General features: G+C 36.5%; 1 protein-coding gene across 1 annotated transcript; it reads right to left on the minus strand.

Moving 5' to 3' along the window:
• Window positions 1-10,883: 10,883 nt before the first annotated feature.
• On the minus strand, window positions 10,884-13,864 carry LOC145725907 (uncharacterized). Its single transcript, XM_081974824.1, has 2 exons — window positions 13,841-13,864; window positions 10,884-11,825 (listed from the first exon to the last, which is right to left on the minus strand). The coding sequence occupies exons 1-2, from the start codon at window positions 13,862-13,864 to the stop codon at window positions 11,118-11,120; spliced, it is 732 nt and encodes a 243-aa protein (XP_081830950.1). The 3' UTR covers window positions 10,884-11,117.
• Window positions 13,865-14,747: the final 883 nt, after the last annotated feature.

Raw genomic sequence — 14,747 nt, forward strand, 5'->3', positions numbered from 1 at the left:
ATCCAAATTGCTCGTCGGTGATGACTTGCAGGTTCTCTTCTTGCTCCTTTAGCCTCCTGAGGATGATACGTTATGACAGGTCTGATTGTCGATTTATATACTCTTATCTTACTGTTTACGTTGATGTATTTGTTTTTCCACACAATGTCTCTTAGGTATCCTGATATTCGAAACAATTCATAGTTTGTTCTCTGACTTCATTCTGTAGATTTCCATAACTTGTTACCTCACCTAAGTATATGAACTGATTTACTTGTTCTACAATTTTCTGGTCCATCTCCAGTTTGCATCTTGTTGGCTCTTTTGATGATACGAGACATTTGGTTTTGTCTGTGTTAATGACCACATTTAATTGGTTTGCTGATTGATTAAAGGAGTGAAGTAATATCTGAAGATCGTCTTCAGAATCCGCAACGAGCACCGCATCATCTGCGTAGCAGACAACATTGAAGTAAGTACTCTACATCTATTAACTTTTTCTATTAAAAGGCTTTTTTCTATTAAATAAACCGTTCAGGAGCAAAAAAAATTAAAACCGATCTCCCATTTTAATCTCCTATGTCCAGGGGCTCTCCTGGACAGAACGTATATTAGTTGCGCAGTAATGAATACTTGGAAGGCTTTTCTTTTGATCCAAAATGGAATGTCAAGTGTCAGTGCGGATGACAACCATTTTTTAGGGCGTTTTACAGAAGGCGAACTCCGTAACGATGTAGGAAATAGAAAACGCATAGAAATAGACAAGAAAGAAAATTTCTTTCTATTAACTGTTGGTACTCTCTAAGCTGTTTTCTATCACATTCGGCTGACACCGTTAACAGAAAACGGGAACTTATCGGTCCTAAAAACATTGACTAATTTCTAGTAATAAATCTAGGGCTTTTACTTGTTTCGTCGTATTCAGGGTTAATGACAAGTATCAATGACAATAATTTGAATAATTCTACGTTTTTTACTTTCTTTTTCAGTAATTAATCATATATTTCAAAGTTTACATTCTAAAATAATCTGTTTTGTTGCCATTTTTGTTGTTGGTTTTATTTATTGTAGTTCTGTCTCTTCAGTTTCTTATTTTCTTGTAAGACCATTAATATTTTTCAGTTGCTTGTAAACATGCTACCAATTTTTATGCATTTTGTGAAGAAAGTAGGATGGAACTTTAGGATGTGTTGATGGAACCCATATAGCCATAACACAACCATTCCATCATGAACAGCTTACACCTCAAAAACCATAACTAATAGATGTATTAACACTTTAACTAAAAACTCAAAAACAAAGAAAGGGGGGTGCAAACACAATCAATTGGTCCCCAACACAACCTTATTGACACAATGTTGACACTGACGGGCATAAAGGTTAAAAAACAAAACATTTGAATTTTAGAAGACGACGGAAAAGAAAGATTGACAAATACAAAATTTCATAGCCGCAAGAGAGATAAAATCATAGCAAGACCTCATTTGGTCTTTCTATTTTACACAACCCGAATAGCTACGTTGAGTGCCGATCTTCGCCAATTGAAACGTAGAGAGTACCATATATTACGATAGAGAAGGGTTTTCTATGATAGCAAAGAAATTTCCTTGCTATTCGTTAGAGAGTTCGCCTTCTGGTATAAACATACATCTTCATTTGCAAGATATCCTGTAAAAGTCAGTTTTGATTGTCAATCTGTCTAATTTATGTTTTAACGTTAGAGTTATAAATCAAGTTTAATCTTGAAAAAGCTGGTAAGTTTTAGGGGTATTATGGTAATATATTACTCACAAATGCCATATGTTCCTAATGTTTGCATAGTTTGGCAAGCCTCAAATCCCTTCAACTGTTAGTAATCTTTTTCATTCTGTTAAAAATAGTTTCTACGTCAGCTGCAATTTATTGCTAAATGCAAAATATCATATTACGACGTTTTAATGTTAGAGGCTTAACGTAAAATACCTGCAACTCTGTTGAAATCTAATTGAGTTTCTTCTCTATCTTACATGTTTTTTCAATAATTTTACTTTGTTTTGAGGTTCGATTTATTAACGTCTGGTTAAGTAAAGGAAGCACAGTCATCCAAGCTCGAACACAACAGAACATCAAATTTCCGTCATAAGTAAAAAAGTGGATTAAATAATTGTTCCTCCAAATTTATCTTGGTGTGCTGTATCCCTGGTACAGTGGGAATTTTCGTGGGTCAAAAATAGTTTTTAGGTGTAATTTATCGGTTCAAATATTTTTTGAAATAAATCCAGAATTCTCGGATAACCAGATATTTACAAAACTAAGTTTTCTGTTGGTGGTCTTGAGGTTTAAGAGCTTAAACTCTTTCTTCAAATATAAACGAATTTCAATTTCATTTCACACAGAAACATTACTTACTTCTTTTGAGTCAAAGTGTTTTAAGTTCGCCTCTTGAAGATATCAATCCTTATTAACTAATATTAACTTAAAAAAATGAAAATGTCCCTTGTCCCTGAATGCTGAATTGTCCCTTTAACTTTGGTAGGAAGGGTCCATCTCTTTCTAATTCGGTTTATCTTGCAAAAGTGCAAAACATGAAAGAGTTTAACGCGGATGTAATGAATGACAGAGAAAAGTGTTTTTTGGGTAAATTCCGCAAAAAAAAAGTGAAGCAGAAAGGAACAAGGATGATAACCCGGCAACACGTGTTTCTGCTTTTTGGCTTCATCCGTTTCCAGGTTACACCCGTATATGTTTCATCATGTGTATGCCAGCTGGTTTTTCTACCTTCTTTCATACAGATAGAGTTACATGCCTGATGAAGCCAAAAAGCAGGAAGAGAAAACGATTGTCATGCTCCAGAATCTCAAGCGATGCGAGCAACCGCACCCTCAGCTCTATCAGGCCGGCAACCTCATCGCGAGAGCTCCGGAGATCCTCTTGTAGCTTGCTTATGTCCCGTGCGCTTAATGTAGTTTGGCAGAAACTGTCTCTATTGACCGTTATATGTTCCAAGTGAGTCTGGGACGAACCAGCCCTGGTTACTGCAGCGGGCAGCCTTATGGCAGCGATCAGCTCTGCTATTCGTTCCTTGAGTGATTTATTTTCCTCCATGAGCTGGCTCTCCACTAATTCAGTCTCAAAAAGCATAGTCTGCTTGTCATCTTTTAATTTCTCGATATGTGGCGTTTTGTCGGTTATTTCCCTCTTTAGATCATCTATTAGATCCTTTAAAAATAAAACCGAGACCAACTCCGCATCCTCGGCAGTTTTAGAGCATTGTGTGGAACATAAGATTAAATTATCATCTATTATTTGGATATTTCCATTACCACGAGCGGTAGCAACGTTTATGGAAGATATTGTGACATGAAACGCAAATTCAATTGTTTTGTTTCTTATTTTTACAACATTTAAATGTTAAAGCCATATCAGTAAATAGCGAGTCTGATAATATTTTTATCAAAAGGCCAAATTCGGTATATTTGTTTGTTTATTTTTATTGGAATGCAGTACATATTTCTATTGAAAGTGATGCACCAGATATGGTGTTCTCTGGTTAACATTAATTATAATGATAAATTGGCGCAGCTTATGCACACACAAAGCAATAACCGCAACAGGAAAACTTCAACAGTCTCAAACGCACTGTAATTCAGTATAATACACCGCACTTCGTAAATATTCACTGATCTTCTTTTCAACTGTCCGTTCTTGTTAAATAGCTATTCTTTGCCGAAGCCGCGCGATTTGGTTTACTATCCCTCGTCGACGGCCATTTTCAGTTCCCCGCAGCCCCCCACTTGCCCCTCGCTTACTGTTGCACAATGCTGTCAAGTAAACAATCGCTGGTTTTTGAATGAGATGTGTTATATTACCTTATGTCCAGGATTCTCTTGATTCCGGATGATCAGAGATTCACAAAACCGAATTCTCTTGTGTTAGTATTGAGGCTTAAAAGCTTGTAATCATGAAGTAAATTTGTAATCGGGGAAAATGTGTCTTTATGTAGTATTCTTTGGATCGATGAATGCGATAAACCCAAATCTTGCTCTGCACACCTTATCAAGTCACGTTGATATGGCTGGAAATTGGTCGAATCGATCTTTTACTTTATTTTCTTTATTGGGGTTACCAGTTTTCCTAAATTCTTTTAAACTTCCCTTCCAACCAGCTTAGCACTCTACGCGGATGACACAGGAATCATGGTCCGGAGTCCATAGTCTTCAAAAGAAGACCAAAGATGAGGATAGAAGGTAACGTCAGGTTAAAAGACATCGAGTGGCGCAACGAAGCGACGTACCTTGGGGTCAAGATGGACAAAAAAACTCACGTGGGGAAGCCACATAGAATACGCCAGACAGAAAGCCAGAGCGACCAGAGCAAAACTGTACCCCATGATAAGCAGGACATCGAAGCTTGCACTTCGAAACAAAGTGACGCTCATCAAGTCGGTTCTTCAACCGCACCTGACTTACGCCTTGGCCGCGTGGGGGTACGCGGCCAAATCGCACCTGAAGAAACTCCAAGCTGTGGAAAACATTGCGCTCAGGACAGCGGTAGACGCCCCATGGTACGTCAGAAACGTGGACATCCAGCGAGACAAAGTTTACCAACGCAACGGGAAAGGATCAAGCAGAACGCAGTGAAGATATTCCAAAAAGCGGAAAGCAGCGAAATTCAGTTATTGCGAGAAGCAGTGAACTACGACCCGGAGCTAGAAGCACCCCACAAACGGGTAACTATTAATAAGTTTTTCTTTCTGTTTCAGATAGACGACAATTCAGGACCACCCAGCCAAGAAGAGGACCACAATTCCCCCCAGACCTTCCCCCGGGTGGCGAGAATTTTATTCTCAAAATCTGGGAAAAAATCTTTCCGCAGTTGCCCCGGTGCCAACTGGGCTCTGACTGCACCCCTGGCACTTTCCCCCGCTTTGCCTACGCAAAACTTGTAGCGACTTCCTCTTCAGACCTATCCTTTTGGTATACAGCGATGGGAGGGTAAAACGCAGTAGTCTTGCTTGACCCATCTATCTGAGGCCGCATTCCCGGCCAAAGAAAATTGGCAAGATCTCTCTTTAGCACTGCAGCACGCGAAGCAGTAACATCTGACCGTTTTTAAACGCTGTGGTGCGTGTGCTTTTGTAATTTTTTTAATCATTCATCTGGCCGAATCGCAGGTAAACTGGTTTTATTTTTAGTTATTTTCTTAACAACTCTTTAGACTCGCCGAAGACAGAGCACAACTGGCCATTGTGATTGCCAACAGCAGGAGGACCTGATACGGCACCAGAAGAAGAAGAAGGGCTTCAACACTTGAAAGGTGATTTGGATGAGTGGAAATGACGAACAATTAATTGATTTTGTCACAAATCACGTTATACAATATAGTGACTCAAAATAATATAGAGAAGCCCTAAAATTTCCCTCCAAACAATTTGTTTGTCTTCTGATAGCTCTTCGTCATCCAAATATACTAATAATGCCCAAAACGTCCATTTTCCACCAGTTTACAAAAAAGTGCTCGAGTGACTATACAACGTTGCACCACACTCTAGAAAACCACGGTTTGGTCACCGTAAGGACGGCCGTTATTATCAGCCGTCATATGACGAACGCTAGATAACAGCACCGCTTTTCTAGGAAATCATTACTTATTAAATTCTGAAAATGAACACAAAAATATGTTATGTTATGTTAAAATATGTTACTTTTTAAACCAAGCTTAAGTTAAACTTGTGTTTCATCTATCGTGGTTTTTGTGACATTCCTCACTGTCGACAAAACTTAAGGAAAGCTGAAAACAGAAAAACGTATTGTTACGGTTTGGGCCTACTATGCTCGATACTTCTGAACGAGCACTCGATTCGGGATGAAATCGATGCGCCGCAATATCTGGCCGGGCGCGTGTTAAAGTAGGCCACACCTGGAAGCATCTTCGATATTCGACGCAAATCGCGAAGCGTTTTGTCTAGAACGTGGTTTACCTAAAACTTTCCCCATTTAACCTTTGCAGTAGCTCTTACATCCTTCTATAGAGAATCGAATCTTGGACATACTGTACATTTCCTACCACTTTGAAAAAGAAAACATGATAACTGTAAAATAAAACTATACTAACTAGTAACTTAAGATTCTATATTGTCACGTTAAGGGGTAGTTGAGGGAGAAGAACACACAGGTTTCCACAAGTAACCCACTTTTATTAGAACGTAATGACTTAATGGCTAGGCAATAATCTTACCCCCAGATTGCCAAGATGGCGGGGAGCATGATGTGGTCCGGTTTTGTCAGGAGGAACACGGGGGGCGACGCTTTATCGGGGATGAATGAACCCTAGACTTGTGTCCGAGGGCATTCACCGGGCCGGTAAAGACGTTGAGAACCTAACAAAGGGAGGTAAGTAGGTACGGCAACTTATGCTGCTCGCCCACACTATTTCCTTTGCTAGGGCTGATCTAGGGTGTGGCACTTGTCACCTACTGCTCCACGTTGCGTTGCACAATAGGCGTACCCAGACTAACCCAGAGATCAGTCAGTGCACCGCCCTCTGTACAAGAAAGCCTAGAATGTCACATTTAATGGCGGCGTTAGCGGTTTTCGTTTTGTACACAAACCTATGCAGATGCAGTAGAAAATATGTTTTTTTTTTATTTTTTCGTGTAGTTGATTAGAAGTTGTGAGTGAAAAATCAAAGAACGCTTCATTCCTGATCCAGATATGTATAGATATGGCTTTTTATACCCAATAAAGTCCAGCCAAAGCAAGTTTGGTTAGAACCCTTTGTCCTGGAAAGTACAACAAACTAATGTGAAAACTGCTCAATCAAAGAAAATTTGGAAATCCTTGAAGTTAGGTAAGCAAAACTGGTCAATGAGTTTTATATTATTACCAAGACCTTTCTTTTAAAATGTAAATGTGCCAATGGAACTTCTAAAAGCTGTCCTGTTTCTTCAGAGTAAACCTTTGTTGCTCTCAAAATGCAGGCGGCCTCAAAATGTAACTCTACATATGTATGTAAGAGGCAATAAGTTTACTGAATGAGAAAGCATATTGTACTTACCACTGAGTATTGTGTCGGAGTAAAATCATTCCAGTTCAAAGCTTTCAACCACTGTTGGGTTCGAGCAGGGTCTTTTGGAAAGTAAAACCCTGACACTTTTGGGCCTCTCACCAAATTGCTTTTACAATTTGGCAAACAACAAGTGGACGGCATATTGTAGAGGCAATAGAATTTAAGTTAAAAAACCAACAACAAATTATAGAACAATGAAAGAACAATAACAATAGTGATAACACAATAAAATGGACACACACTACACTTTCACTAGAACAATAAACATATAAACAACAATATATAATAGCAAACAAAAATTACTTTGGCAAGTAATCCCAAGTCTTGACTTTAAACCTTAAAAATTAATTTAATCATCGAAAAACTCAATTTCCACAATACAAACTGTCAACCACTATTTCGGCCATATTGGAATTTTTGGCATGCGCCTTCTTGGCTTTCTTGTACAGAGGGCGGTGGTCAGTGACCTCCCTCTGGTGAAGACCCTAGAGTTCGGTAATTTGTATGTGCTTTTGGTACCGTATTTCTACCCACATCATGTCCTCAATTCGCTGATCTTGCTTACACAGACATTGTACTGGGGGGTACAGTATTTCAAAATTATGAAGTAATAAATGGTATCATATCTCAAGCTCATGTGTTCATGAGCTTCGATAAACCGATAAAATTAAGATAAAAAAAAATATTATTTTAGAAATTATATAGCCACACCACAGGTCCCACATATCAGTATCAACTATTTAATATATTAAAAAAATACCAAAACTACATTAATAACAGTTTAACATATGTAAATGTTACAATAAAAAAAACAAAAATTTCAAACATCTAACCTAACCTCAAACTTCAACTTTAATTGTCAAAAGTCGAGCGAGAGTAGCCTCATCCAGCTTTGTTATTATTCATAAAAAAATAGCATTAATCATACTAAAATCGGATTTATTTTACAGATATCTAAGAAACAATACTTTCTAATGTGCTGTTATAAAGTCAAAAAATTAAATAAAAAAAAAGTCATTTTTACATTAGTCTTATGGGAAATTCCCGCGCCAAATTTTTACCCCAAAGATGGCAGCCAATGCCCAATTGTCGCCACTGTTTCTGTACAGAGACACTATAGTTAATACGGCCGGCGTTACAGTTTTGATGGTGACATGCAAATCAGTATACTTTTGGGTTTACGGTTTTGCCTCTTAGGTTGTTATTACACCAAAGATACGCGACTGCGACGCGATTTAAATGCTAGCGACTTTTCGGCGACTGATATTCATAAAGAGTTCACACCGAGGTTCACACCAACGCAACAGGACTACGACGCGACCTATACGAAATTTAGCAGTTTTAAGAATATACATAGTAAGTCAGTAGACAAAATGAGCTTTTCAAGCGAAGACGAATTAGCCGTTGTGTCGTATTTGCTCAGAAAAAAGCGAAAACGAAAATTTTGGGTTCATCCGTATTTATCTAATAATGCGCAGGTGCGTTCAATTGCGCAAAAGAATTAATGTATTATGAAAAAAAGTCTCATTTTATAGAATGTCAAAAGAATAATTTTGGTTATTAGTTTATACTACGGGTCCCGCTATTCAGAAAAAAGATACACACTATAGACGATGTGTGAGTGTTGAAGAAAGACTACACCACTTTCAGTCGCAAGGAGACTGAGCAGCTCGGTCGTATGCGACCGGTATCTGCGTACTGTAAATCACTTCCTGAAATCCATATATTTTAAAAAACTTTTTATCCGTGTGAGTCTTAATATGGGCGCATAAACTAGATCTGGTGGTAAAACATTTTTCACAATATTTACATCTAGTTTGGCTTTTCACCCGTGTGAATCCTAATATGGGTTTTTAAATTAGCAGCTTGTGTAAAACATTTGTCACAATATTTACATTTAAAAGGTTTTTCACCAGTGTGGGTTTTAATATGGTCGCTTAAAGCACCTTTAGTCGTAAAACGTTTACTTACTTAAATTACGTTACTTAAATTATATTTCTTCATAAAACATTTGTCACAATATTTACATTTAAAACGTTTTTCACCAAAAAAAAAATATATTAAATAAAATGTATCTGTGGAGGTTTCGATTTTGTTGGATCCATTCACAAAATTAAACCCTTAAGTCATAATCACCTTTTTGAAGACTTTGAACTGGTTGAACGTGGAACGGCTCTAAACCGTTTTTTCTAAGCGTCTTCCAAACGGCCACATGTGATGGTATTTGAAGTGCAACACTAATCCGCCTCGTACTAACTCCAGGATTCTCTTCAGCTATATCCAGAATATTTTCTTCAATTTCAGCATCTAAACTCTCCTCTCGTCCAGAATCTATACTTACGCTTGGAAACATTCCAGTTTCCTAGACCCTTGCAAACAATTTTTGAAAAACTTTTCGGAACTCTGCGATTTGGAAAACGACATCGATATTCATCAACAGCTCGCATTGCGCTACCATTGTAGAAACCATACACGAATATCATGTCGGCATACTCCCTATGGGTAAATGTGTGAGGCATCACTTTTGGAACCTTTTTTGTCCAAACTGACAACAACCATGCTTGTCAAAACTAACAGTCAATTAAGTTAGGTAATAACAAACACTGAAATACCTACAAACTAATGTTAAGAATTAAAAACACCTGGATTACAGTAACGGTTAAGAATCCGATTAAACAATATGGGTTCATTTATCTTATTTTAACCTCCGGAACGCATTCCCAAAATATTTCCCTTTCCTCCCGAAACACCCTGTATTTCTTAGGCCCAGTACTTTCAGTTCAGAATAACTTCATTCTAAGTATAATATCTATGGAAACCGTGAAATCAGAAGCTGCTATTGGTCATATCTTACAACACTCTCTCTACAACATATCTTTAGTTAGAACACCTTCTTTTTCAGAAAGGTATTAACAAAGAATTTAACTGCTGGTTTTTTCATAAAACATAACATTGGTCGTAGGAAAAATTAGATGTGCCACTCTGGAGTAAACTGCTTTCGCACCATTAAACTTTGATTTTTTGGCGGGAGCAAAAGTTGCACTTTTCTCCCTAGTTGCGCAAATAACTACTTTCGTACTCGGGTGCGGTAAAGTTAATTTTTCCGCATTACAAGATTAGTTACAATATATGTGTAATAGACTTGCATTATATGTGTAGAGCGAAAATACCCTTTTTGTGTTTATCTTTTTATTCAAGCGAAGAAAAAAATACATTTAACTCAAAAAACAATTTGATTTCTCAATTAAGAATACACTTTTAATCATACAATGTAGTCATACTCGTAGGAAAAGTTTTGTACCTAACACATGCGAAAGCGTCTTTCCCGCCACTGTTTCCTCGGGCTACTGCAGTCTCGTGCGGGAAAGTACCACTTTCCGCACTTGTTTGGTAAATAACTATTTTTTTAAAACAAAACCCCCTATTTTTTAACACATTATTAGATGAGTTAAAAAAATGTAAAAATGGAATTTCAACATGGTAGTTCAAACTTGTTTTAGTCGTAAAACATTGGTTACAATATATTTACATTTAGGCACTCTTGGCAATGACAGAGACAGTTAGTTCTGTCGTTAATGGCGGATGTTAACTTAATAATGTGCGTCTAGTTCACTCTGTTTAATACAAATAAAGAAGGATGGAACTATACTATGAGAGTATTTGGTTCGCAGAAGGAATCTCCAACTAATAATCAAAGGAATATGTCCAGCTATTGGCCATTACCCTTAAAATGTCAATGTCACGTGAGCATTCAACCAATAAAATGCAGCAATTTCCGATTTTCAGTTGGAAATCAGTTTGAAATTGCCTCTACGAACAGACCTTATGATAAAATCATGCATTAAAGTAAAACATTTGAAAAATCATGCATTAATGGGACTCATTAATAAACGATTCTGCGTTAGTTATCGTTCATTAAAAAAACTGTTATTACATGGTCGACGGATAATTACTCTAGTCTTGATATAGGATCTTAATCTGAATCCAGCTGTGAAACATTTGTCACAATATTTACATTTAAAAGGTTTTTCACCGGTGTGACTTCTAATATGAGTTTTTAAACTGACAGCTCGTGTAAAACATTTGTTTAATTATTTACATTTAAAAGACTTTTCACCAGTGTGGGTCTTAATATGGGTGTTTAAATTATATCTAATCGTAAAACATTTGTCACAATATTTACATTTCAATGGTTTTTCACCCGTGTGAATCCTAATATGAGTTTTTAACCGAGCAGCTCGTATAAAACATCTGTCACAATCTTTACATTTAAAAGGCTTTTCAGCAGTGTGGGTTTTAATATGGTTGCTTAAAATACCTTTAGTTGTAAAACATTTGTCACAATATTTACATTTAAAAGGTTTTTCACCGGTGTGACTCCTAATATGAGTTTTTAAATGAGCAGTTTGTGCAAAACATTTGTCACAATATTTACACTTAAAGGGCTTTTCACCAGTGTGGGTTTTAATATGGTGGCTTAAAGTACCTTTAATCGTAAAACATTTGTCACAATATTTACATTTAAAGGGCTTTTCACCGGTGTGAATTCTAAGATGACTACTCAAGTTACATGAAACTGTAAAACATTTGTCACAGTATTTACATTTAAAAGGTTTTTCACCGGTGTGACTCCTAATATGAGTTTTTAAATGAGCAGTTTGTGTAAAACATTTGTCACAATATTTACACTTAAAGGGCTTTTCACCAGTGTGGGTTTTAATATGGTTGCTTAAAGTACCTTTAGTCGTAAAACATTTGTCACAATATTTACATTTAAAAGGTTTTTCACTAGTGTGAATCTTAATATGGGCATTTGAGTTACTACTTTTTGCAACACGTTTTTACTGATGTGAACTTAGCAGCCAATTTCTAGCAGCCAATTTGGCGGAAACACCCGAATGACCAGTGGCGTCGGGTATTTTTTAAATCATCAACTAATTGCGTCAGAGGATTAGTTATGTTTATCATAACTAAATGTTTTGTCATTAACAACTGAAAAAACGTCTTGTCAGACCACTTGTTATATAATATATTTATAATATTCGAATGCTATTAATGATAAATATTCAAATGCTAATATCTCAAAATCCACACATACTAACACCTTCCAAATTTCAGTACTAATAAAGTACTACCAGAGGTAACAGAATCTGTAGAGAACAGCCCTTGGACAGCCGTCAGACATTTGTTATAACACATTGTTTATATCGGTCGATAAATATTCAAATGCTATTATCTCAAAATCCACACATACTAACACCTTCCAAATTTCAGTACTAATAAAGTACTACCCAAGGTAACAGAATCTGTAGAGATCAGCCCTTGGACAGCCGTCAGACATTTGTTATAACACATTGTTTATATCGGTCGATAAATATTCAAATGCTAATATCTCAAAATCCACACATACTAACACCTTCCAAATTTCAGGACTAATAAAGCACTACCCGAGGTAACAGAATCTGTAGAGAACAGCCCTTGGACAGCCGTCAGACATTTGTTATAACACATTGTTTATATCGGTCGATAAATATTAATATGCTAATATCTCAAAATCCACACATACTAACACCTTCCAAATTTCAGTACTAGTAAAGTACTACCAGAAGTGTAGAGAATCTGTAGAGAACAGCCCTTGGACAGCCGTCAGACATTTGTTATAACACATTGTTTATATCGGTCGATAAATATTAATATGCTAATATCTCAAAATCCACACATACTAATACCTTCCAAATTTCAGGACTAATAAAGCACTACCCGAGGTAACAGAATCTGTAGAGAACAGCCCTTGGACAGCCGTCAGACATTTGTTATAACACATTGTTTATATCGGTCGATAAATATTCAAATGCTAATATCTCAAAATCCACACATACTAACACCTTCCAAATTTCAGGACTAATAAAGCACTACCCGAGGTAACAGAATCTGTAGAGAACAGCCCTTGGACAGCCGTCAGACATTTGTTATAACACATTGTTTATATCGGTCGATAAATATTAATATGCTAATATCTCAAAATCCACACATACTAACACCTTCCAAATTTCAGTGCTAGTAAAGTACTACCAGAAGTGTAGAGAATCTGTAGAGAACAGCCCTTGGACAGCCGTCAGACATTTGTTATAACACATTGTTTATATCGGTCGATAAATATTCAAATGCTAATATCTGAAAATCCACACATACTAACACCTTCCAAATTTCAGGACTAATAAAGCACTACCCGAGGTAACAGAATCTGTAGAGAACAGCCCTTGGACAGCCGTCAGACATTTGTTATAACACATTGTTTATATCGGTCGATAAATATTCAAATGCTAATATCTGAAAATCTACACATACTAACACCTTCCAAATTTCAGTACTAATAAAGTACTACCCAAGGTAACAGAATCTGTAGAGAACAGCCCTTGGACAGCCGTCAGACATTTGTTATAACACATTGTTTATATCGGTCGATAAATATTAATATGCTAATATCTGAAAATCTACACATACTAACACCTTCCAAATTTCAGGACTAATAAAGCACTACCCGAGGTAACAGAATCTGTAGAGAACAGCCCTTGGACAGCCGTCAGACATTTGTTATAACACATTGTTTATATCGGTCGATAAATATTCAAATGCTAATATCTGAAAATCTACACATACTAACACCTTCCAAATTTCAGGACTAATAAAGCACTACCCGAGGTAACAGAATCTGTAGAGAACAGCCGTTGGACAGCCGTCAGACATTTGTTATCATAATTTGCACTTTACTTTACATTTTAACATAATGATTTAAACAATAGTCTTAACATACCTCCTCTACTGATAATATATTCATTATACATTTTTAATCGCGACGGTATCCTTGAATTTGGCCTATTACGCTACGAGTCTACAAACGATTCTATACTCTGATCCACTGGTTTACTGGCACATGCTTGGAACTGCATCTTTCCTCAAGTTCTCGTGTTTACCTTATGAGCCCGGCCGGCCGGCCCGAAGTGTCTTGATCACGCAGTTTGTGTTGTATGGATACGGGCGCTGCATAATAAGCACTTATTTGTTGTTTGGTTAGTTGACAATATTTTTACTTTAAACTATATATTAAAGTTGATTTGACTGTTTTGTCGTGTTTTTATCATTCATATTTTAGGTATTTTTTATATTAGAGTTAGCTAGTAGCAGTATGTTTGGATTATTTTTTGTTTTTATTTTAATTTGAAGGAGAGTTTTTTGAGTTTATTTTCTAGCTTTTTAAATCACGTAACCACGATGGTATTCAAAGCTGAAACCTTAAAACTTAAGATAAGTAAAGTGGTTAAGCATGAATATGGACATTTATCTTTTGCCGAATTAGCAACTGCTGAGGCACCGGTGTTAATAAAATTAGTGAAAACGATAAATGACAAGCGTGTTTCAACTCCTGGTGTTTTAAAGTCATTTTTGAAAAAGTACACAAACAAAAGTTCTAATGATGACAAAGCCGAACCTGAACTAGATAATCTCCAATTGCTGGAACTATTTCAAAATAACCCCGTTAGTATTCATGACGTCAGAAAAGTTAGATCCGATGTTTCAAAGTTTTATTTTAAAGCATGTTGTAAATTGGGTTTAAAATATAACTTAAAAAATCGATTACGCATATACTACCATGGAGTAAAATATTTCAAAAACCAGAGGGATATATCTGATGGGTTAATTTCTAATAATTTTGATGACGT

The sequence above is a fragment of the Ips typographus genome, linkage group LG3 (assembly GCF_016097725.1).
Source record: "Ips typographus isolate SLU linkage group LG3, UJ_Ityp_2.0, whole genome shotgun sequence".
NCBI lineage: Eukaryota > Metazoa > Arthropoda > Insecta > Coleoptera > Curculionidae > Ips > Ips typographus.